Source organism: Gopherus evgoodei, chromosome 11, assembly GCF_007399415.2.
Source record: "Gopherus evgoodei ecotype Sinaloan lineage chromosome 11, rGopEvg1_v1.p, whole genome shotgun sequence".
Lineage (NCBI taxonomy): Eukaryota > Metazoa > Chordata > Testudines > Testudinidae > Gopherus > Gopherus evgoodei.
Window position 1 is genome coordinate 41,833,278 of NC_044332.1, and position 26,467 is coordinate 41,859,744.

Here is a 26,467-nt window from a genome sequence, read left to right on the forward strand (position 1 = left end):
TGTATACAGCTTACTTCCCATAAAATTATCTCCCACTTCCACTTTTCAACCATATTTTGGTTAAACCCAGGATATGCACTGATCTCTTGCTCTTTTTTCTCTGTCCTGATGCTCTTATTTGACATACACACACATCAGAAAAACATTTCCAGAAGGCCCATTTACTCATTGGGGGCTTAGTCCAATTTCCTCATTTTTTTCTAGACTATATGCTTTCAATTTCTCTGATTCAGATTATTTCCTATTGACCCACTTGTTGTAAGCTGTTTGGGGTTGTCCTCTGCTGTCTCTCCATAGGACCCCCACACACACATATCAGATAAAAAGGAGCCAGGAAACTTTCTTTGCCTGCTGCCCTATGTTTTCTTTTCACTGTACAAGTCTCCATTAACTTTCACTAATCCTACCTTCGACTCAATGGAAAATTGTTTTTAAAAAGCTGTTATCAAGGAGGATTTTTCTAGTTCTCATAATTCTAGATTTTCATCTTTCATAGCACAATTTACACATGCATTAAAAAAAACTAAGAAGGCATCACAAAAAGTAATGCAAATTCTGTATCTGATGGAACATAAAAGTGTCATTCACACAAACACAAGGCAACCAACTATAATGATGTAAGCCCATGAGCCTTACAGTACTTGAAATATAAAAGATAGTTCAAGGAGAAGCATAATCAGACTTGGAAGGATTCGATTTTTATCGGTAAATATCAATTTTCACTGGACACACACAAACCTATGAAAAAATATTTCCATCAATAATAATCAAACTTTACAGATAGGCAAAGTAAAAAAACTGCTGCTTGAGGACTCACAGAGTTTGACTTAAAGGATACTTTGTATATTTTAACATGTGATGTTGACAATTTGTATTTCAACAGTTACAAAACTTTAACATTTTGAATCTCAACTACTATCATTAAATAATCATTTTCTGATTTCCTCTGTTGCTGACCCGCTCCATAAATTTCCCACGACTGTGAACATTTAAATCAATACAATTAGAAAAAAATGTTTAAAATGCATTATTTTGTACAACTATGAAAATTTAATTGCTAAGAATTTTAAAAATGCTTAAAACTTAACCAATATTATCCTTCAAAATTATTGTGTTTAAATAAAATTCTGCAAAGCCTAAGCATAGTGGATAGTTGAGCACTGTGCAGTTATTTCACAGAGTTGTATCTCTACAATGCCTGACCAGTGCATACATGGTGGCTCACAGATGCATGCTTACTTGCTGAGGGTGAATATGCCTAGGGTGCTGGATTACTTGGAAACATCTTTTCAGAACAGGAACTTTGAAAAGAGCTGCCTCTGTTCTGATGTGGTACGTACAGAATGCCTTTCAGTCATTACATGTAACCATATTTTCAGATCACTTACACCAAAACGTCCATTTATTTCTTTGGATTCTTATTCAAATTATTTTTATTATTTTCCAGCGAGACAATTAGAAGGGGAGTGGAGAGCAGAAAATTTGAGTAAGATTTCAACCATTAACCCTGATAGTAATTACTCAAGCAAAACACTACTGTAAACAGCATCCTGAATTATCTGGGTTTAATAAAAATATTTTGTCATCTTCGCCCTTGGCAATGTCAGAATGAATGGTCTAAACTAATTTTAGAGTGTCTTTAAGCAGGGTGATGCCATAAATAATGATGGCACGATAGTTACTAAGGTGTCTCATGTCTCTTTTGTGACGTTAGCTGGTTGTTATGGAGATGGTAAAATATCAACCTCTCTTTGTGAGTCTGTACGAGATCAATTTTTGGATCCATTACAGCAGGTTCATTTCTCTGCTCAACTGTAATCAGTTTTCCATGGCAAAAGAAAGAAGACCAGATGGGATTGTAACATTTTTTAAAAGAAACAAATGTTTGCATTATATTCAAAACTGTATGCTGTATGATACAGACCTTTGCTTGTTTACAACAGATGCAGAATGTAAGCTCTATCCCAAATAGCCTGTGGTTCAAACAGATGATATGTCCCATCATTTCAGTTGGAGGCCACTATTTTTGTTTAGATTTAATATTGCACATTCTCTCTCTTTATGTATGTTTTTGTACCATTTTATAAAACCCAGACTCCTGCAATACTTGCAGTTACTTAAAGGGACACTGTCAAAGGTACTGTTCTCTGTCATGCAGTCACTGCAAATGCAAAGGGGTTAGTACACTTCTAATCTACAAGAAAGAAAAAATCTCTTAAAACTGCATGAAATGGGATGAACAGTAAAAATACAGCGCCCTGGTCTACACTACAAGTTTAGGTCGAATTTAGCAGTGTTAGATCGATTTAACCCTGCACCTGTCCACACGACAAAGCCATTTTTGTTGACTTAAAGGGTTCTTAAAATTGATTTCTGTGCTACTCCCCAACGAGGGGATTAGCACTGAAATTGACCCTACTGGGTCGAATTTGGGGTAGTGTGCAATTCAATGGTATTAGCATCCGGGAGCTATCCCAGAGTGCTCCATTGTGACTGCTCTGGACAGCACTCTCAACTCAATTGCACTGGCCAGGTAGACAGGAAAAGCCCTGCGAACTTTTATTTTATTGCCTCTGCAAGTGGAGATCAAAGGGTGGGAGGGGAGGCGAGGGTGGCTGGCTTACAGGGAAGCAGAATGAACCAAGGGGCGGGTTTTCATCAAGGAGAAACAAACAGAACTTTCACACCATAGCCTGGTCAGTCATGAAACTGGTTTTCAAAGCTTCTCTGATGCACAGCACACCCTGGTGTCTGGCTGCGCAAAATCAGCAGCCAGGCGATTTGCCTCAATCTCCCCCTTACTCTGACAGATATTGTGGAGCACATGGCAAGCAGTAATAATGATGGGAATATTGGTTTCACTGAGATCTAACCGAGTCAGTAAACTGTGCCAGCGAGCTTTTAAACATCCAAAGGCACATTCTAGCACTGTTATGCACTTGCTCAGCCTATAGTTGAACTGCTCCTTACTACTGTCCAGGCTTCATGAGCCATGGGAGCAAGGGGTAGGCTGGGGTAGGTGCGACCGTGCAGTGCTGCTGACTGGCATGATATTCCAGGCCTCCAGCTCGAATGATATTCCAGGCAGGACTGAATCTCCATTAGACAAAACTTAAAGAAGAAAATGACCTGGAATTATTCCCATTTTTGTCTAGGCGCCCCCGACTGACCTCACCGAGGCCAGCCAGGAGCACATATGTCTGCCCGGGCACCACTGACCAACATAACCGAGGTTGGCCAGGAGCACCCACAGGACGATGACAATGATTAGCAGTCGTATTGCACTGTCTGCTGTCTGCAAGGCAAGGCAAGGCAAGGCAAGGGGATATTGCTGTGTAGCACTGCAGTACCACGTCTGCCACCAGTACCCAGGAGACATACGGTGACAGTGAGCTAAGCGGGCTCCATGCTTGCCGTGGTATGTCATCTGCACAGGTAACCCAGGAAAAAAGGTGAGAAATGATTTTTTGCAGTTGCTTTCATGGAGGGAGGGAGAGAGGGACAGGGGCCTGATGACATGTACCCAGAACCACCTGCCACAATGTTTTTGCCTCATCAGGCATTGGGAGCTCAACCCAGAATTCCAATGGGCAGCACAGACTGCGGGAACTCTGGGATAGCTACTACAGTGCAATGCTCCGAAAGTCGACACTAGCCTCGGTACTGTGGACGCACACCGCCGACTTAATGCACTTAGTGGAGGCACACATAATTGACTGTTTCAAATCAATTTCTAAAAAATCAACTTCTATTAAATCAACCTAATTTCATAGTGTAGACATACCCAGTGGGATGCTTCTGGGTAGGCTGTTATAAAAGTGCACTGAGTCAGTTCTCTTGCCTAGAAGCTTGATGGGGATCCTTTAATTTTCTTCATTTCTATTCTCTGTTATGTCCATGGATCTAAACATGCTTTGCTACATATGAGCATATAGAGGCCTTGCTCCACACTGGACAAAGCCAACCAATTCTGCTAATAGACTGCCCAGACTACCTGCAGTCTCAACGACTTGTGATCCCCTCCTCTATGCTTAGCCTTTCATTGTCTTTCCTCATCTATCCAGTGTTTAATGCCAGTGCTGCAGGCTGGCAAGGAGCTGTGCCAGAGCTCTTTTTCTCTTGGCACTCCTCCTCATGCTGTTTGTTATGTTTCTGGCATGCTAGCTGGTAACATTTGTGGGTGAAGGAGTTACATGATTAAGCAGATGTTGCGTGCCTGGTCACAAGTGGGGGAAAATCACTGGCCAAACTAAGTCTTTACAGAAAAAGACTATGTAAAACCTAAGGCTGGACTGGTAATAACATTGCAACCAAGAACTACTTTTCATGAAGCAATAAAACTAATTAAAATATGTCAGAAATGTTAAAACAAAACCAGATTGGTCTTATCTGATTTTGATCTCAAACACTAAATGTATCATAATGTACAAATCTCTTTGCTCTAAACTGGGAGGTAATGTTCAAAAGGGACACAGCGAAAGCAAAGACAATGAAAACCAGTAGTTTAATTTTTATTTGTGAAAGCAACTTTGCAAAGCAAATAAATAGTAAACGAATCTATTATCCAAAAATAGATGGAGACAACAAGGCATTAACTCATTTTCAAGAGCTGGTTCTTATTAACTCTTATTTTGTTGGGTATAAAAGTTCATTGAGGTACTGGTAGAACATCAACCAGTTTATCTCCCATAAATTACACAACAATTTTAATAGCTACTTTAGTATTATCACCACACTATCTGATATCAGACCACTGAATTATAACATACCACTGTGCTATAGGTTTGCAATGGGAATAAAGATTTTTTTCCTGTAACATACAAAGGTTTCAGGTTTTTGTTTCACACATTGACGATTAAAATGAAAGAAACATCTACAGTCTTAGAATCTTAACAGTTCACCTTATCTGCAGGAGGCAATTAGAGTTTTTGTGTGTTTGTTTTAAACAAGAACTCAATGGAGTTCACTTTGCAGCTCAGGTGAAATTCTAGGGGTCTAAAGTTGAATGTGTCGCTCCCTGAGTTCTGATCAACACAAGATAGCAACATGCAGTGTAATGGACTTGCCACATCTAAGCCTGGTGCTCTTTCAAAAGATTGGTGCACATGTTCTTCATAAAGAATGATTCCATGTGGTGACTATTAGCTATCTTTATGCATAGTTGATATTATGGAATCTACATTTATTTCACTGCTTTTTACTGTAAAATTGTGTTTCATGAGTGCCATCTGAACCTTGATTTTAGACTGTTTTTCTTTAGTTGGACACTTTCATGTACAGATGGTGAGCTAAATGAGACAGGGCTGAGTCTAGGTTTTGCAGGACTCCATCTATTTTCTTCCAAGTCTGTAAGTGGGAGACCTGGGTTCAAGTCTCAGCTCCACATCAGGCAGAGCAGGATTCAAATCTGGCTTTCCCATATCCCAGGTAAGTACTTTAATCACAAGATTATCACCTATTCTGGGGTGGGCTGGTGACACTCTCTCTTGCTCTCTCATTTTTTGTGGAAAATGTCTAAACGTCTCAGGTTCATCCCCATACAAAATTGAAAAATTTTTGAAATCTTCAAAATATTACCAGGATGGGAAAAACATTTTCCATCCATTCGTGCACGATACATAGTTTATATATATATAAAAGTAAGAACAAGTGCATTAGCATCCTCATTAATTTAAGCTTCCTGTTTACTATGGGGATGTTTAGTTCAATACAGTAATAGATCAGGATAAACATTACTACTTATAACTTTGATAGCACACAAGAGTAATGTACTAACTACCAACCCATTCCTTTTAAATACCTTCCCAGTGCTCATTTCTTCCAGGGCAGCATGAGAATATTGACCACCTTCAGAACTAAGCAGATAGACCCACAAAACAAGTCCAGCTGAAGGAAATATCCATTTTGCTCAGCCCAGGAATCTTAGCAAGTGTTATGGAAGAAGTGTATCTTATCTCTGTAATGGTGTGGCTCCCCCTCTCACAAGTGCCTCTTCTGGTTGGGTGTGTCTACAGTCTTTAAACAGTCCTGGCCCAGGTATCAGGCCATATCCCTGGGACTTCCTCCCTGAAGGCAAAATGGTTTCACCTTCTCTGCTCTGTTCTGGCTCCAGATCACTAGTTAGGTCACTAACTAGTTCAGATCCTCTTCTGGGGATTTCAGTTGTAAGTCACTTCCCCAGTGGCCTATGGAAGGAACCCAGGTCCACTCAGCATTCCACGTCCCAGCCCAGGAACCCTAAGAATAGCAACCACTCACCACTGTGTCCTTTTAATGAAACTGCTTTCAGTTCCATAGGCCACTTCCTCACCACCTCAGTCTTCACCGGTGCTTCATTCTTAGCTTAGGGCTTTTCTGTGCTCAGGCCCAGCAGCCAAACAGGAGCTCTTTCTTGCTTCCCCAATCCCTGCCAGCACTGAGATGTCTGTGGTGCTGCAGTTTCCCTTGGCTAGCCAGGAGCATCATCTGCATTCTTCTGGCTCCAGGAAGGAACTGCGTGTCTCTGGCTCTGCAGCTCCTTTTTATATGATCCTCCTGGGACCTGATTGACTGTTCTCTACAACCTTTCTGGCCTTTGAGGCCTCCCCCTGATTGGCTGATTCCTGCAGCGTCTCTCTGGGCCACTGGGAGGACTTACTGCCACTGTTCTTTTCCTGGCCTAATCCACCCTGTTACAATCACAAATAAACTGCTAAAGGTATCTTCAAACACTGACCAATGTGCCACCCATCCCACACAAGAGCACGTGGAAAGGACCAGATTACTTCCAGAACTCTGGATTTCCGCTGTAGCACAGAGTCCACATGTGACCCCCTGCCCAGGTTGGTGGAACACCTGGGGATGGGGTCTGGCAAGGGAAGAGCCCAAAAAGATAGAGCAGGCTGGGAATCTGGATCCCCAGCTAAGCAGATAACCAACTGAGCAAAGGGGCTCACTTAATGTGCTGTACTGTAACACCCCACTTAAGGATAAGTCCTGTAAAATATAATAGGGATAGAATAACAGGATTAGCTTTACATATATTATGCTAAAAACTCACAAAATTTCATAGAGATTAGATCCCTTCTATAGGCTTTTTGAACCATACAGAGTTCTATAGTTGGAATATAATTCTGTACAAAAATCCATTGAATGATTCACAGAAATCCATGGAAAAGCTATCTATTAAATTCTGTATGGACACTCCCATAAGTGCCTCCCCTCACCATGGCAAGAGCAATAGCCATTGGCCCTGCTCTCTTACTCTGCAGAGGGGAATCACAGAGTGTAAAGCTAGAGTTATTTCATGCCTTAAGGAAGGCGTTACCATAAGTTTCCTGTAGATTAGCCTATAGTTTTATGGAAAAGCTGCAAATAATCCTCTTTAATAGAAGAGGATAATGCCTCTGTTATCAAAGGGATCGAATTTGTCTATTCATCCCATTGCGTAAGAGCTACAGACATGGAAGGAAATGAAACAGAACCATAGTTGGGAACCACCAAATGCTTTTTCTGGTTATTATCGGTATCAGATTTTTAAGCCAATGTAGAAATGGGACAAAATTGTGTACTGCAATGAACAGAGGCAACAGAAACAAAATAAAGAAAATGCTTTGCCCACCTCGGGTGCCATCCAAAAGGGTGTTCCCACTGAAGTGTTTCTGCGTAGCCGGGTGCTGGTGAGCTGGGCTGAAACACCTGCAAAAAACGGATTCAGATTTTGGCCTAAAATTTATGATGTATTTTCAGTTCAGATTATATCAAGTCTTAGGAAAACAAACACATGATCCTTAAAGCACGTCTGCAAAACAGCAGTCAAAATCAGAGCAAGGTGTATCATTTGTATGAAATTATTTATTTGATGAATTTCACATTTTGTTTTAATCATGACTTGTTCAAGGGCAGACCACAACTTTCTCTAACATATTTGTTATTCAGAGTTGTTCAGATAATTGCTCTGAATAATTCTTGGTTTGAAGCTCATTCATTCAAATTCAAACTATTTGACTGGCGACCTAAATCACATTGTCTGTTTCCATTTGCTGACTGGAGGAATACAACTCTTAATCAAGCCTGTAATGTAAGTGCTCACATAAAGTGAATTTAAAACTTATTTTTCACAAACATTCCCCAATTTTCAGCTAAAATTCACACTCTGAACCTTTCTGCCAGCAGACTTGCTTTCCAGAATATTCATGAATACCCCAGTTCAGCAAAGCTTTTAAGTACATGCTCAAGTCCATGCCTGTGAAGCAAAGCGCTGAAGCTCATCTTAACCTTAAGTGTGTACTGAAATAAAGTACATGCATCAGTGCTTTGCTGAAGAGGAATGAACTATCGTGACAAGTACAAAAGCAAACACATACAGAGAGCAAATAGAGCCAAATCAAATTCATTAAAAAATTTGAATAAACATACACAGAAAACGTTCTGCTCTATCCAGTCAACCCTGGTCAAAATACAGTTGAACCTTAGCATTTCTGAGACTCCAAAAGAATTTACCAGTAAACCAATATTGTCTTCAAAGTATTTCAAATGAATGTTTTTTTCATAAAACATAATGTTGCCTTCCTACAGTATTATCCACAGACATAGAAAAAAATGTGGAATAGATATAATTTAGCAACATTTGCTGCTAATAAATAAAATTTGGAAGCTGGAACATCAGCTTCCTCAGTTTACACTGTTAGCGTCCATCCATCCTGCAGCATGGAGTGTGCTTCCCAGCACAGGTTGATAAACATGCACTAGCTTTGCTCAAGCTAGCTTGCCAAAAATAGCACTGTAACCAGGGCATCAGCTTGGGCTAACCATCCAAGTACATACCCAGGGATTATACCGTCGGGGGGATAATCCAAACTGCCACCTGGGCTACCCTAGCTATGCACAGTAGCTCAAGCAGAGCGTCCATTTACCCATGCTGCAGTGTAGACATCCCTTATGGCTAAATTCCAATATGGTCTTTTATTTTTAATCTCAGCGTGATTGCAGCCCTTCAATGATTTCCTCAGTACCACGCTGAACCATGTATTGGTTGCAGCCCTACAGCAAACTTCTTTATTTGACTCTGATTCTTGCTCACATCAACAGAGTTTGTAGCTGCTAGATAGACTTGCATAGAGATTATAGTTACAACGACACACTAAAATGGTCCTGAATACCAATGAGCCAAAAGAAAATGTTTTAAAAGAAAGAAATAAAGAAAAAATTGTAGTTCTCAGACATTTTAGGACAATTTATACAGTGAATAATATGTGTTAATATGTATCATGCTGAAAGCAACTTAAGGAGAAATATAAATATATACCGCATCCAAAAAATCTATTTTAAAGGAACGATACAGTTGCAAAGTCAGGCAATCAAAAGTTGAGAAATGCCACAGTTAAGATTGCCTGTGCCACTTTAATTTGGCCCTCTTGTGCATATGCTTTATGAGATAGTCCTTAATTACATGATCACATACCCCTGCATATCCCACAGGAACCCTACTACATTCAGTGCACAGAATAGATGGCATTTACTGAAAGGGTTCAGTATTTATGTTTATCCTCATTCAATGTGTGGCCTTATGCCTTATTTCTGCACACCACTCAAACCCTGCACTGAACACAGAACTCTAATTATTCTCTATGGTGTTCTCATCATAGTATCTTAGTATTTTTTAAAAAATAATTAATATATCTTCACAATGCCCTTTTGAGGTGACGCAGTATTATTATACCTATTTTACACCTGGGTAACTGAGCACAGAGATTAAAGCCAAAATTCTCAAATGTGTCACCTAATTTTCTGTGCCCAATTTGAGGAGTCTAGGTCCGCTTTTTCAGAGTACTTGGCATCTTAAAGCACTTTATATGTTCAGAGCAGAGCTCCTATATACTACAACTGCAGCTGAGCGAGGTCAGCACCTCTGCAGAACAGATCCCAGAGCCCTGAAATTCCTGCCTCAGTCATTACATACCTTCCAATTTCTGCAACAAATGACACAGGCATAATACAGACAACAGCATCATTCACTACACAGCCCTGTTTCATACCCCAAGGAGGTCCATCCAATGAACTGAATGAGGCAAGGCTCCTGCCCTATCCTCTTCCGTATAAGTATCCTACAAACTCCTGTGCCATGTCCCCCCTGCCAGTTCCTGCCCCATCCTCCCATTGCCCATTCTCCTCCTTCTGTTCTTGCCTGTTTTCTCCCTCCCTGCTCCTATCCCCCCCATCTGTGGCTCCTGCCTCTTTCCTCCTGTTCCCTTGCTCTTGCGCCTCTTGTTCCTATTCCTCCACCCTTTGGTCTTCTGTCTCCCTCTGCTCCTGCCTCTTTTCCAAACTTCTAGGCTCCTGTTCATAGCCACTCCCATGGCAGGGAGGGTTCTTGGAGTGTTGCCTGGGTACCAAATCGCCCTGCCACTCAGCTTTTTTCTTTGTTTTTACTCTACTGATTGGCTAGGGGCAGGGACGGGACAAAACCAAGCCACAGCCAGCCACTCTGGGAAAAGGGGCTGCAAATGCTTTCCACCCTGGCCAGCAAAATGGCTCACACCATTGCTGCTCCCCAGACTCCTGTTCCACCACCTCTTCCTCACCTTCTGAATCTGAGTCACACTGTTTCCTCCTTTCCCTTCACACTACCTGCAGCAAGGGGATCCAGAATACAGGAGAGATTGTTTCCTTTTCCTTCTCCCAGTTCCTGGGGCTGGGTCCACAACATCCCTTGGTAACCAGGAGAAGTAACTGCAGAAAAAATGTTACCCAGTCCCTGGAGCCCCAAAATGGTGCATGCTCAGCCCTTTTGTGAGGATAGCACATGCACAGTCCTGTCACATGCAGGGGCTGCGAAGGGATGGCATGGGGCATGCTCAGTCACTCCCTGGAGATGGTACATGCACAGTCCTGCCACATACAGGAGCTGTGAAGGTATGGAGCATGCTCAGTTCACTCAGAACTTTAAGAGAACTTAGATGCAAACTCCATTAAGTCTCCACTGAGTATGTGTGAACTGCAATTTTTCAGATGGTCACAACTCTACCAAATTTGGGCAAATTGTCAGAGGACAGAAAGAGTCATGTCCCTGACACTAGGGCAACCCCCTGCCAAATGTAAAGTCTCTGCTCCAAAGCATGGGAGTGCTAGAGCTTCTCAGTGAAATCATTGTCAGTATTTGTTAAACACTGGGAAAACAACACACTTTTCCCTAAGCTCATTCTTAGAAACTCCAACTTCAAGCTGTAGTTTCCTCTTCCACATTAATATGTCCAGTGATGTGTTCTTGTTTTAGAAAGGAAAAGGTAGATTTATGCCAGTCTACACTAGTTATCGGTCCAGATTATACAGGTAAAACTGCCTCAAATGAAAAGTAATGTTGTTGTAACCATGTCGGTCCCAAGGCATTAGAAAGCCAAGGTGGGTGAGGTAATATATTTTATTGGATCAATTCTGTCAGTATGAGAAATAAGCTTGCAAGCTGACACATAGCTCTTCTTCCAGTCTGGGAAATTTATTCAGATTATTACAGTTAAATACGTGATGGAACAATTATGCTAAACAAACTGTTCCATCTTGTATTTAGCTGTGATATTCTGAGTAAGATTCCCAGACCTGAAGAAGAGCTCTGAGTGGCATGGAAGCTTGTCTATCTTGCTGACAGAAGTTGGTCCAATAAAATATATTACATCACCTATCTTTTCTCTCTAATGAAAAGTGATTTTTAGCCCCACCATTAAATGCCAAAGAGATTACTAGGCTATCACTAGTTTTGCCTTAGGCCACATATGTTTCTCCTAGCGCTACTTAAAATTGAGTGTCTCTACACTCAACAGTAATGAATTTCTGTCTCTAGCAGCTAATAAAGAGGCATCTGCTTCCTAAATTTATTCCACAGATTTAAAACCAACAAATTTTAAATATAATTTTAGTTTTATAATACTGTGACTTTAGGAGAGTTAAGTTTGCTTTCCCCTTCATGCATCATATTATAATTCTAGGCCATTCTTTTATTGCCAGAATTCTGGCATGCCAGTTTTATGGTACTTTCTCAATATATGAATATTTTACTTTAGCAATATGCAGAGTTAGGCAAACAGCTGTATAATACTGTATTTTCAAAACTGTTTACATAACACTTTATACTGACTCATTATGATTTCCTGCTCCCTTTACTGTTAATAAAATTTCTCTTTATATGTACATATCTGACTCTAGAGAGGAACCACAGCACTCTTTTACTTTACTAAATGTATATGTATTTCAAGATAGAAATATTCATCTGGGGTAAATTCTACTGCAAAGTTCCCCTTCCTCTAGCTCTCTCTTTATGCCTCTTGTGATGTTTCCAATCCAGCAAGGCTCATGTCTAATGCACTAATCACAAATTAAATGGATCTGTTAGTTTGTGAACCCATAGGACCACTTTACCTTCCGCTCAGAGGGAATAAATGTGCTTAAGGCTAGTGAAAGCCATTTGAAAGAAAATAATGTATCTTTTCATATGCAAAAGATGGAATATTTAAATTTAAATGAGAGAGAACTTCCTTGAGATATGATATTCTTAATGGAATGCAAAAGTATTTCATAAATAAAATGGCTTTTTTAAGCTATTGTTTTAAAAAGCCTAAAATTGATTTTCTGACAGTATTCCTAGGTTGTTCCATCTGCTACTTTTCCCCATCACTCCCTAAATATCTCAACATTCCTGGAAAGTTCTCAGTAATTTCCACCTTCTGAGTGGAAAATAAATGGATGCCTCTGGCTAAACTGCACACATCAAGAAAACAAATGGTAAGCAGTCATTACCAAAGTCAACAAGCTTGACACCTCCTTCTGTTGTCAGAAGAATATTGTTCCCTTTGACGTCACGATGGATGATTCGGTTATTGTGTAAATGTTGAAGGCCCTGTATACCCATGACGACAAAAAAAATAAGCTTACTCCCTTATTTTAAAACAGTTACCCTACTATTAGGGAGTGTAATGAAGACAATCTGCACTTCATTACAGAAACATCTGTCTGCTTGATCACATGCTTGATATGCCCCCCTACTGCTATAACAGCCAGCATAATATTGTCATCATTACCATAGTTTATAAATGGAAAATGTATGAGATGGGTAAATTGCACCTTCTACTGTCATTACAAGCCTGTTGAACATCCTTACCAAGAGAGCACCATATAAGATGTATGAGATTATAGCTTCATCCAACCATTGGCCACACTTCAGCAGGCCTTTGACAAGATCTGTGACAGAACCTCCATTACACAGCTGTGAAGAGAATGGGAGAGCAAAAAAAGAAACAGAACACAAGACCCCTATTACTCAACAGACTTGTTCAAGTTGTGGATTCCTACAGTAGGAGGCTGCAACATAACACAAATCCCAGACCAAGTAGATTTCCACCTGCAATTATTTAAGTTGTCATCCTTGTCATAGAGCATATTTTATTAACAATGTTGACAATAAATCACAGTACTTGGGGAAGGGGTGTAAAGCACAAGTCAGAAGTTGTAAAATTTAACTAAAAGTGAAATATTAAAATAGAAAAACTATATTTTATTATAAAAAACAGAATCTAGAGATACTGTTTAATTTATTTGAATATTTTCACAATAATATGTGCATTGTCTTTTTGAAAAACTGCCTTTGTGTGAAGAAAAGGCCAGAAAAGACAAGATTGATGCACTTGATAACTGGGAGGCAACAAATTACAGTCATTTCAAACCTTCACTTCATCAATGCTCCTGCTGGCAGGCAATATAAAATAGACAGCAGCCATATCTCTATACTCGGACTTGATGGCATGCTCTGCCAACAGCTGAGATTAAACATTCTGATCCAGAAAAGCACAGCTTCTTGCAAGCACTTTCCATTAATGGACTGCCATACATCAAAGGAGGAGGAGGAGAAAAAGGAAAATTAGAACCTTTGTAAATGTGTTTTCACCCACATCATTAGTTCATCATCCATGCCCCTCTAGCAACCACTTCCCTCTTATCCTCCTGTTCTCTCTCTCTCTTTCTCCTTTTCGTACTTTCATATTTACAACAACTGTATGACGCTTAAAATTAAAAGGAGTGTTGTTTGGCAGGTTTTTTTTGCAGAGTGGGAAGGACATTATATTTGTTCTTCTGGAGTCACCTCTTATTTTTGCAGAGCAGTCCCTTCTACACCATACCAAGTTTTCTGTCACGTAAAAATCATATGTCTATATCAACAAGATACTTGAACTCAGATCTAAATTCCCTTTGCATTGCCAGTATTCAGTCTAAAAACTCTAATGCATAAACTCAAACAAATGGCATGAAATCAAATTCTAAAATCCTCCTCTGAAATATGGTGATCTACTTTTTTTCGTTTTTCCTTTCTTCCCTAAATTTTGTCAATCTAGTATCAGTCTCTCTGCATTCTAATTTGCTATGTGCTATAGACGGTATGGATATTTTTCACCATACATTATCACCATTACTATAGGACTAAAAAAATCTATTAGAATTCTGAACTTTTCTGCACATGAAAAGTGCATTATGCTAGCTACTTAGGATCCAGAACACATGATACATTGGCTTCCTTTACGCAAATAAGCTACTGAAGTAATATTCCATCAGTGGTTGATGGTGGCTGATGCAAGAGTTTGCCTTTCCTTTTTTACTTGGGAGCTTGTTTCATCCAGTTGGGAGGGAGTCCGTAAGCCACTATCACACACCAAATACATTTGTAGATGAACTAAACCCTTAGGTGGAAGGGAGTGTATGCGCTTACCTACTCATGTTTAGTTGTTTGCCTGGGGAGTCATCAATGCCATGTATAGTCTTTATTATCTTTATTGTACTAACTGTGTACTATTGAGATGTGTTGTGCTAATTTTATTTGCATTCTTTTTTCACAAAAAAACTATAGCCAAACAGAAAAGTAATCTCAAGGGACTGGTAATGAGATATGAAGCCTTTCAGCTCAAGGCCACCACTTCAAACCCAACCCAAGTTGATTGAAAGTGATACAGTCTTATGGCTGTTCAGTAACACATGTGAAATGAATCACATTCTCTCCAAATAGCTAAGTACCCACAACACAAAGACTACCACCAAAATTGACAGAAACACTGTCAAAACCTAGTCCCAGATTTGGACCTTAGCGTCCAAAATATGGGGGTTAGCATGAAAACCTCCAAGCTTGGTTACCAGCTTGGACCTGGTACTGCTGCCACCACCCAAAAAATTAGAGTGTTTTGGGGCACTCTGGTCCCCCCAAAAACCTTCCCTGGGGACCCCAAGACCCAAGTCCCTTGAGTCTCACAACAAAGGGAAATAAAACTTTTCCCTCCCCCCCCCCCCAGGTGTTCCTGGAGAGATACACAGAAGCAACCTCCGTGAATTTAAACAGAGGGATTCCACCCTCCCCGTTCCCAGCCTGGAGAACAGAATTACCGATGGTCAATCTCTCTTTCCCCCTCACCCAGAGTGAATGCAAAGTCAGGCTAGTACATCTAACACACACAGGTTTTCCCCTGACTTCTTCCTCCCACCAATTCCCTGGTGAGCTGCAGACCCAATTCCCTGGAGTTCCTCACTAAAGAAAAACTCCAACAGGTCTTAAAAGAAAGCTTTATATAAAAAAGAAAGAAAAATACATACAAATGGTCTCTTTGTATTAAAGTGACAAATACAGGGTCAATTGCTTAACAGAAATATGAATAAACAGCCTTATTCAAAAAGAATACAATTTAAAGCACTCCAGCAACTATAGACATGTAAATACAAAACTAAAACTCAACTTTGTACTTACAACTTGGAAACATAAGATTAGAAAGCAGGACATAGAAAAATCCTCCTCATAGCTGAGAGAGATTCAGGCAGACAGAAGAACCAAGAACAAAGGACTCACCCACAAAAAACCCTCCACCCAGAGTTGAAAAAATCCCGTTTTCTGATTGGTCCTCCGGTCAGGTGCTTCAGGTTACTTTTTTTTTTCAGGTGAAAGAGACATTAACCCTTAGCTATCTGTTTATGACAGACACCCATGTTGGTAATCAATAGAGAGCTCTGGAATGAAATGATCATGAACACTGAACTAGCCGCCTGCCACTAGAGGTGGTCCTTACATAAGAGAGCTAATGCATGTTTTAGGGACATGTTCTGTGAAATATCTTTTCTATGAATAAACATAAAATGTTAGTTCTCAGTGTAGCACATTCCATCATCATATAAAATTAAATTAAGGGCCCACTTCTGCTTCTCTTACTCACTTTGAGTAGTACCTTACCATGAACTTTAATGCAACTACTCACCTGACTAAGGTATTCCTCCTAGTGAGTAAATGTTGCAAAATAGTCCAAGGGAAAATATTTTTAATTAGAAAATTGTAAAGATGCTCATCACAATGACTATATGATTTCATCAAAGAAACAGTGATCAAAGAAACAGTGACATGCATCCGACGAAGTGGGTATTCACCCACGAAAGCTCATGCTCCAAAACATCTGTTAGTCTATAAGGTGCCACAGGATTCTTTACTGCTTTTACAGTGATCACAGTAACTGAGAGCTTTGTATATACCCTTTTACTAAAAAAAAAATCACTACACTATTACAAAACATAATTGCTGTGCACAGACAAATCTGCATGCAATTCTAAGGCAGGGTCAACTGTTTCAATAAACTTCTGTATATAAAAAAACAAGAAGTTTTGTCTTCAATTTCTTTAAAATTTTAAATTAGGTGCACCAAAACCAACACACTATACATCATTAATGCAAAAAGCTAACCTGCAGAAATGGTATGTTCTTCTGACATTCATGATTGAGTTGTACAGAACAGCATGTCTGATATACTTCAGGATAAGAATGTTAGCTGTTTCTCTGTTAGTCACTAAGAACCCGTACAGCTAAAAAACCTGATGATCATTTTGATAACCATTGAAACTTATTATGAAAATTGGCATATGGTACCAAATGTTGTCCTCCGTACCATATAATGTTGCAATGCATAGAAGTCTGGTTTATTGTATTACTGAGACAGGGTTAAAGTAGAACATAAAGTGATCGTACTTAACTCTGATTCCACCCACAATCCCAGAACAGTTGGATGGTCCTTCTAAAATAATCAGTAACAAACAAGTTAGTGCTCAGATTTATATTGATGTATGTTATGGAAAAATACTGCTATGGTGCAACATGCCCTATGAGATCTCTCTAATCTCTGTCCTGGGCTGCATACACAATTAATCCTTTAGGAACATCCTAATCATCTGAGTGAGATCCTGGACCTAGGGCAGTCAGTCAATGACAGTAACTGCAGTGCAGCCAGAATGACATCCCTCATTTTGAGAACATTGAAGCCTGCTAAATGGGCAGAGTCTGCATAACCCATTTAAAGTGCTAGATATTCAACAGCATCCTGCTTTTAATGTTACACTGCCTTAAGACAGTTTTCCCATTACATTCTCTCAGCCCACATTTGCAATGGGTGCCAGGTTTGGTAAACATTGTGTGTGGTACTTCATCATGAAGTCACTTTTGGATTATCCAATGAGACCTTGACTTCTCAACACTAACACAGATGTTTTCTCCAGCATGGAAGGTCAATTTACTTTCAAGAAAGAAAATTATTATGGAGCCTGTCATAAACAGATGGTTAAGGGTTAATGCCTCTTTTACCTGTAAAGGGTTAAAAAGTTCACCTAGCCTAGCTAACACCTGACCAGAGGAACCAATGGGGGGAACAAGATGTTTCAAAAGGAAGGAGGGAAGTTTTTCCTTTGTTTAGAGTTTCAGTTTCAGCCAGAGTGAAAAAGATCAAGGAACCAGCCTCTTAGAGTAGTAAGTTTTAGAAAGGAATAAATAGGTTTATGTTTATTTCTTTGTAACCTGTCTTATTCAATTAGAGGTAGAATCAAATTTGGTATTTGGGTATTTTTTTTCTGTGTAATTAAAATTGTGCCCAGGGGAACATCCTCTGTCTTTTGAATCTGTTGTCTGTGACAGTAGCTGGTATGCTAATCTCTCCCAGAAGGTTTTCTTTTACCTTTCTTTTCTTTAATTAAAAGCCTTTTTCTTAATACCTGATTGATTTTTTCCTTGTTTTTAGATCCAAGGGATTGGATCTGGACTCACCAGAGAATTGGTGAAGGAGTCTCTCAAGGCTACCCAGGGAGGGGAAGGTTTTGGGGGGAAAGGGAGTGATCCAGACACTGAAAAGTCTGGATGGTGGCAGCGATACCAGATCTAAGCTAGTAATTAAGCTTAGAAGTGTCCATGCAGGTCCCTACATCTGTACCCTAAAGTTCAGAGTGAGGAAGGAACCTTGACAGAGCCCATTCTATGTTTTTGAAGACAGAATGAAGTACCTTGAATGGCAATAAAGTGCTGATACCAAGTCCCCATGTCTGGGGTTTGTTACTGAATAAACACTAAGTGTGTTTTTTTGAAGGGTGGATCTGCAAACACCTCCCATGGCCAGACTGTTTGATCAATATCCCTAAACACAGAACCCCAAAATTCTAAGGTTCGTCTCTCAGTACAGAGCACAGAGACACACCCACCATTTGCTGTTTCTGATTTGTTCCCTTCTAAAGGGGAGCACCTTGCCCTAAAAATCCATTTGAATTAAGTTCTAACATTATCAAAATATCTTACCTCAAGAACTAGCCAGAGCTGTCCTCCCACGTATTGATCCGCTTTGTAAAACATTCCATAAAACTTAACAACATTGGGATGATTGGGAAGAAACTGTAAAATATTATATTCTGCTTCAATTTCCTCATCCACATCCTAAATGGAAAACACAATCAAATATGGGGCATAAATAAATAAATAATTCAGTACAGCAAACAAATAAATCTTCATTAATAAAAAGAACTAGCTATACATTATTTTATACTTCTAAATGTCTTGACTGTGCTGCACTGAAAACAATCTGATCAAATAAAATCTGGTCAAAAACCAATCACACCACAATTGTCTTATTGCAAATAAAAGTGTGAACTCCATGTGCAGTCAGTAGTTTTGCCTCAAGGGTACACTTAATGCATAATACACTGCTACCACAAAAGTAAAAATGGTGCTTAGCTCTGGTCACTTGTCTAAATGGAAAATTTGCATATACACCTCTACCCCGATATAACACAACCCGATATAACATGAATTCGAATACGGTAAAGCAGTGCTCTAGGGGGGAGGGGCTGCGCATTCCGGCGGATCAAAGCAAGTTCGATATAACGTGGTTTTACCTATAACGTGGTAAGATTTTTTGGCTCCCGAGGACAGTGTTATATCGGGATAGAGGTGTATATCTTTTCTAATCTGTTCCTTAACTCTGCATTTCTGATGGTTGAGCTACTGTAAACACATGGACCTTAGCTTCATTTTTTCTTTTTAAGGTAATCTGAGGAACCTAGTTATATAGCAGTTTTAAAAGACATTAAATGGGACATGAATAAAAATAAATACATCTTTAAAACAAGAGAAATTTATACAAACTAAAGCCTATGTGGAAAATGGACACAACGGGAACTATTAAACAGAGCAAAAATCAAAATCCTCAAAATAAGCAGAAATTTGACTATTTATCTAAAGGGGGATTTTTGTGAAGATGAAATAACAAAGGACCAACTATATTGCACAATAACCCACATGAGCCCCAGTTCAGCAAAGCACTATTCAGCACAGACTTTGACTTTAACAGGACTTGAGGACATGCTTCAGAATTAAGCATGTGCTTAAATAATTTGCTGAATTGGGATAGTTTGCTGGATCAAGACCCTGGTGCTTTATTCCGTTAATCACATATTACTTATTACATTCTTCTGACTCATACTGTACAAGGGATGAACAAGTTGTATTTCTATAAATAAAAAAGGGCCAACTTTTCTCAGTACGGGTTTTAGCCTGAATGTCTCAGTCAAATTCCAATGTGGATAATTACACACTGAAATCCTGTGGTCTCTATTGGACACAATATTTGCCACACACCAAGTTGTAGATGGTGCGACCTAGTGGTCAGAACAGGAGTCTGGCCTCATGGTCAGAGCAGAATCAGAGGGCAGAACTGGAGGCACGGTCAGGAGGCTAGTGAATGGTCAGTACCAGGAGTCATAACAGAGCTGATGTCATGGTTAGAAGACAAGCCAGTGATCAGAGCCAGCAGCTATGAATCAGGGGGTCAGAGGTAGGCAGGAATTACGGATGGAATGGAACAGGCAAGGAGTGGAGCAAAGGCTGAACAAGAAGCAGGGCTAGTGCAGCTGTGGGCATGGAACGCACTGAGCAGCCACTGTGCTCTGGTTGCTACCAGGGTTAAATAGGGATCTGTTGGCCCTTCTGTCCAGTCAGGGAGCACAATCACTTTGTGAGGGTTTATTGGGTCTACTCGAGCTCATTAGGTTGCTAGGTGACCATGCCTAGAGCCAACCGAGTTTCTGACAGTATGCCCCCCTTTGGGGCTCTTCCTAGGGGCTCATGGCCCTTGCTTGTCAGGGTATCTTTGGTGAAATTCCCTCAGGAGAGCTGGAGTGTGAACATTTTCTTCTGGTTTCCAGAATCACTCCTCTGGCCCATACCCCTTCCAGTCTGTCAGATACTGCAGCTTCCCTTTGACTTATTGGGAGGCAAAGACCTGACGGACTTCGTGTTCCTCTTGCCGATGTACAATTACAGAGGGTGGAGGAGGATCTACCCAGTTGGGGAAAAGTTTGTCAACAAACGGTTTAAGGAGAGAAACATGAAAGACAGGTGAATCTTGAGGGATTCTGGCAGTTGAAGCTTGAAGGCCACTGGTTTATTTGCTTGATGATCCAAAAAGGACCCAGGTATTGATGGTCAAGCTTGACCGAAGGATGGTCTATTCTCAGGTTCCCAGTTAAGAGCCAAACCTTATCTGCTACTGCAAGGTTAGGGGCAGCCTAATGCTTTCAGACCGTGTAATGCTTATAAGTTTCTTTACTGGCAAGTAACTGTTCCTTGAGTTCCTGGCATGTTTTCTGGACCATATCCATGTCCCTCAGGACAGCAGAGCCATCAGGCATGTCTGGATGGAATCAGGGGTAAAAAACAAAATTTGCAAAGAATGGGATGTGTTGGGTGGAAGTATGGGTTGAGTTGTTGTACACAAACTCAGCCAAACAGTATTGGGAGCCAATCATCCTGACAGAAATTCAGAAAACAGCAGAGATACTGCTCCAGGGTCTGACTGCCTCTTTCAGTTTGATCATCAGTCTGAAGATGGGAGGCTGTTAAGGTGAGGAATTTAGTGCTGAGAAAGTGAAGAAATCCCTGCTAGAATCGAGAAATAAATTGAGGCACTCAGTCCAAAATGGTGCAGGTCGGTATGCCATGGTACTGAAAGATGTGCTCCAGGAAAGCTTGTGCTGTTTCATGGGCAAATGGCACAGTGCAGCAGGGAATAAAATGGGCCATCTTGGTCAGGAAGTCCACTTCAGTCAGGATAACTGAGTGCTGTTGGAAGCGCAGTAACTCCACTATAAAGTCCATTGAGAAGGTGGACCAACGAAATGGAGGTTTGGGGAGGGGCTGAAGGAGGCCCATAGGGTTGGCTCACAGGTTCTTCATACAGGCACAGAGGTCGCAGGACTTCACATAGTTTTTAACATCTGTTCATAGGGTAAACCACCAGAAATAACTAGTAATCAGATTCCAGGTTTTAAATTGGCTGAAATGTCCTGCTATAGGTGAGTCATGGCACAATCTTAGCACCTGAAGTTGGGAGCTGGATAGTGGTCATCAAGTAACTAGTGAGGGCCGAACAGACAAATTGGGAGGGTTTAAGGAGAGCGTGAGGGCTTTCTGCTCCACTTCACAGTACTCATCCTTGCAGGACAAGGCATTTGTCTTCTCATTCTTAGACCCAGGATAATAGGTAACCATAAAGTCAAATTGGGAGAGGAAAAGGGCCCAGCAAATCTAACATTGGTTGAGTTATTGTGTTGTCTGTAGATGCTCCAAATTCTTGTGATCTGTCCAGACTTGAACAGGGGCAAGGGCCTCCTCAAGGAGGTGGTCCCACTCCTCAAAGGCAGCAATGATGACCTGGATCTCCTTGTCCCAGACATCATTTCTCACCAGGAGTCAGTTTCCAAGAGAAGAGGGCACAGTGATGAAGCACCTGGTGAGAGGATCATACCTATTACAAAGTCCAAGGCACTGGTCTCAGGTCTGGATGGATCAGAATGGGGGCAGAAATAAACAACTTTTTCAAGTGGTTGAAAGCCACCTGAATGTCAGGGGATCAGGTGAACTTAACTCCCTTCTTGAGGAGGGACATTATAGGGGCTACCACGTCAAAGAATCCTTGGATGAATCGCTGGTACACATGTATGAATCGAAGAAACCATTGAACTCCATATATATTCAAGGGTGCCTTCCACTTGGTGATGGCTGCAACCTTGTGGGTGTCCTGCTGGAGAGATGAGACAGCCCAGAAACTCCACGGTATCCTTCTCAAATTCACATTTCTTGTGTTTCACATAAAGTTGATTTTGGTGAAGCCAATCAAGAACGGTGTGACATATGGTGGTCATGGAATTCTTGGTTTTCTGAAAATAAGAGAATATCGTCTAAGATGATCACAAATTGATCGAGGATTTCTCAGAAGACATTGTTCATGAAATGCTGGAAAGTTGCAGGGGCATTACATAGACCAAACACTTTGACCAAGCATTCAGAATGGCCATAGCTGGTTCAAAATGTTTTCTTCCATTCTTCCTCCTGTTGGACTCTAACCAGGTTGTATGCTCCATGCAGATCTAGCTTTGTGAAGACCTGAGCCAAATGGATTCTTTCCAGGAGTTTGTTTACGAGAGGAAGAGGACATTGATTATAGATAGTGATCTTTTTTAGATGTAAGGTCAGAGGGAGCCATCCTTCTTAGGCTCAATATATATCGATGTTCCCACGAAGGAAGTCAAAGGTTGGATGAACCCATTACATAGATTTTCTTCATGGTATTCCTGGAGGGCCTGCAGCTTAGGTTCAGATAACAAAATATGTGTCCAAAAGGAACCTCGGTTGCAGGCTGACTGGGTAATCACAACTGTAGTGAGGAGGTAGGGCATACTCCTTCTGTTTGTTGAATACTTTGGCATATTCTAGGTATTTGGTAGGAATTTCAGGCACTGATCATAAATCTTTGGTTCCTAACTCTGGATCCTTCAGGGGCTTCACTGTACTGCAGAATGCGACCAGCCATTCGCTTGAGCTGGGCAGGCATGTTTGTTGGCACCACAGGGAATGCAACCGTATAGATCCTGGGTGCCATTAATATGGGGATCATGAGTGACAAGTCAGGGGATACCAAGGACATCCAGTGAGTACAGAGCACAGATGACCCTGAACTGCAAGATGCCTCGGTGACCACCAAAGGTATTGACCTCCAAGAGAGCTGTCTGATGCTTAATGGGGCCTGAAGAGAGAAGTGACCCATTGATAGCCTTGACAAGCTCAGGGAAATCCCTGCAAAGGATTCCATGCCTCTTAATGAACTCCTGGTCAATGAAATTGCCAGAGGTGTCCAAGTCAACCAGTGTTCTAAGTGGACATGAGGGATGGCAGAATGGCACAACTGAAGAGGGAGACAGAGCAGGGAAGCATGCTGGTTAGGGGTTGCCAAGATTCTGGCAGATAGCTGGCTTCACAGTTTGCTGTGAGGAGGAGTGGAGACTGACCCAACCCTAGCCCCCCAACACTGAGACTGGGCTTTGGTGCTTCCCAACCTGGAGGTGGACAAATCTTTGGTAGGGCACCCTGCTGCAACATGCCTGGGCATCCCACAATGTAGGCACAACCCTGACAAGTATTCTTTTCTTTGGCAGAGAGGTGGGGCTCAATAAACTTCCATCATTTTGGAGTCTGGTCGGGCAATAGGAGCTCCAGGAGACATAAGAATTCTAACCAGTGGGGATCAGGTAGCCTGTCATTTTTCTTAGGCTCCCTCTGTTAGCTGACCATCAATCCTAAAATGAAGATCAGTTAAGGCTCCCAGGCTAGGTGAAAGTTCCAACCATGCTAATTCATCTTTGAATAGGTCATCAAGTCCCTGCCTGAAGTAGTGTCTCTGCACAGTGGATATCTGCAGCCAGACATTTAAATTCCTCTGCATATTTGGTGATAGACCCAAGACCCTGCCACAGGGCATGGAGAGCAGCTTCTTCAGCATATTCTTGATTAGGATAATCTAAGATTATCTCCATTGCCTGAACGAAGTTCTCAAAGTATTCAAAGAGAAGACTGGACCCCTGCAGGAGTGGTGAAGGGCCTCTCCAGTGGGCAGACTAAGCACTAATCCCACTTGGGATTGACCCATGGGGTATGACTGTACATGCCAACATGACCTGGAATCCACAAAACTTGGCACAATCCCTGTTAAATTTATCAGGTAGGGGCAGCTTAGGCTCACAAAAAGTGGGTGCACCAGTTGGGAGTACAGAAGACACTGCCCAGACATGTACTGGACCTGGAGGGATGCACTGTGGTCACACAGCATGGCGATCTGAACCTGCAGTTCCTGTAGGACCTCAACAACTTCTGAGAAGGTGGGCTGGCTTCCTTCTGGGCCCCCTCTATGCCAGCAAGTGGGCTGCTCAAACACAAACTGAGGTGTAGGCAGTGAGACCTATTGGTCAGAGCAGGGGTTTGGCCTAGAGGTCAGAGCAAAATCAGAGAGTAGAACTGGAAGTATGGCCAGAAGGCAAGGCAATGGTTGGAGCCAGAGATCAAAACAGAAGCAAAGGGCAGAGCCGGAGTTGTGGTCAGGAGACAAGCCGGTGGTTAAAGCCAGGAGTTAGGGGTTCAGAGGTAGGCAGGGCTGGAGAGGAACAAGGGCTGGACAGGAAGCAGGTCTGACACAGCTTCGGGTGCTGCTGATGCAACCAGGTTTAAATAGGGATCAATTGGCTCTTCCAGCCATTCAGGGAGAACAGTCACTTAATGAGGGTTTAACTGGGCCCAGCTGAGCTCATTGGGTTGCTAGGCAACTGCAGCCAGCTGAGTTCCTGACAATATTCTTCTTCAGTTCCTGTCTTAACTATTGTGTACTATCGCTGTGCACTGTAAAAAAGCTGCTGCTTTCTATTCTACAGCTGGCAGCACTTCAGCGGTGGGTGAAGGAATTCCATTATAGAGTTTGTATAGATTTTACAGTGATCTGGGATCCTTTATAATGAACAGCATTATATGAATGTAAGATATTACCATTAGTGTATTGGAAATGCCACTGTGCAATCTGAGCATGTTCATGCTCCAACTGCTGCAACCTTGGATACCTAAAATCTGTACCAGCAAACTACCAAGTTGCACTGCCAGAAATCAAGGTCAGCATGAATGCTGATTTTGAATAACACATAAGGCTATGAAAGGGGGAGATCTTGGGTGTTAAGCAACTTTCACTCCCACTGACATCAAAGGTCTTTGTGAGTTGAAAGTGCTCAGAACTAGAGTTGGCTGAAAACCACAAAACAAAGTGCAATTTCCAAGTGGCTGTTTGGGTCAACCAGATTCATTCCCCTTATTATTCTTGTGATGATGTTTAGGAGTTGGCTGTTCATCATACAAACACGCACATTTGAATGTGAACAAGCATATTCCCTACTTATTTACCATCTGCTGTGTGTCATTTGCAATTTGCTATTCTGCTGTTTGAAAAGTTTCAGTCAACCAATCAGGGAGCAGAAATAATACCATGTGACTTAAATGACCAGTCGCTCAGTGAGAATAGTTTCATTGAACAGTTTTCTAACATCTCATTGGCTGAAACTTGTTTGCATAAAACTACTGATGAATATTTGTGAATAATGACTAACCATAAAATTTTGTCAAGTCATGAATGGTTCACAAATAGAAAAAAGTCAAAATTAATTATTTTAAACAGATAATTCAATCTGCTCTGCATAGCATCTTGTAGGGACTATGTCCTAAATTATACAAAAGAGCCTTACAAAGGGGTCAGTATGAAGCTGGATGCAGGTTTTTTTTTTATTTCCAAACCAAGTAGCCCACCCCTGCTCATAATATATTTAACAGTTCCCTCCAGGATGTTTTCAGTTTGCCTAAACTTGGAGTCAGAGCTTCAAGCCTGTTTGAGAGTAAAACCTTTTAATTTTAATAGTGATTAAAATAGGATTATAATATTTTACTTACACTGATAGGATCCAGAATTTTTACTGCAGCCAGACTCCGATCTTTCTTATTGGCAACCTTATAGACTTTACCATAAGTGCCTTTTCCAATGGTGTCTATAATTTCCCAGGTATCTGAGGGATCAGCTAATGATGCCAGTCCAATCATATTGGGATTATATTGAAATAATCCATATAGTGGCGTCCTGGAAAACAAAGTTTGTACATTTGTTAAATTTTATGGGATTTAACCAATTGTTTCTTATTCATTCATTTATTTATTTAACCATCTATCTGAGAAAAGAGATTGAGCACAGAATATGGAACAGAACGGAACCAATAAGCGACTATTGATGGCTTCCTTCTGCCCTGAGCACTA

The 26,467-nt window shown here is 41.0% G+C and overlaps 1 protein-coding gene across 1 annotated transcript in view; it reads right to left on the bottom strand.

Annotated features, from left to right (window-relative positions):
- Positions 1 to 26,467, bottom strand: part of MYO3B (myosin IIIB) — a 394,363-nt gene that overhangs the window by 320,488 nt on the left and 47,408 nt on the right. The window contains exons 3-7 of the mRNA XM_030580743.1: positions 26,111 to 26,294; positions 18,599 to 18,733; positions 13,130 to 13,234; positions 12,769 to 12,868; positions 7,601 to 7,677 (exon numbers count right to left, since the gene is read on the bottom strand). Of these exons, the coding sequence (XP_030436603.1) occupies positions 7,601 to 7,677; positions 12,769 to 12,868; positions 13,130 to 13,234; positions 18,599 to 18,733; positions 26,111 to 26,294 (601 nt within the window). The remainder of the gene's footprint in view (positions 1 to 7,600; positions 7,678 to 12,768; positions 12,869 to 13,129; positions 13,235 to 18,598; positions 18,734 to 26,110; positions 26,295 to 26,467) is intronic.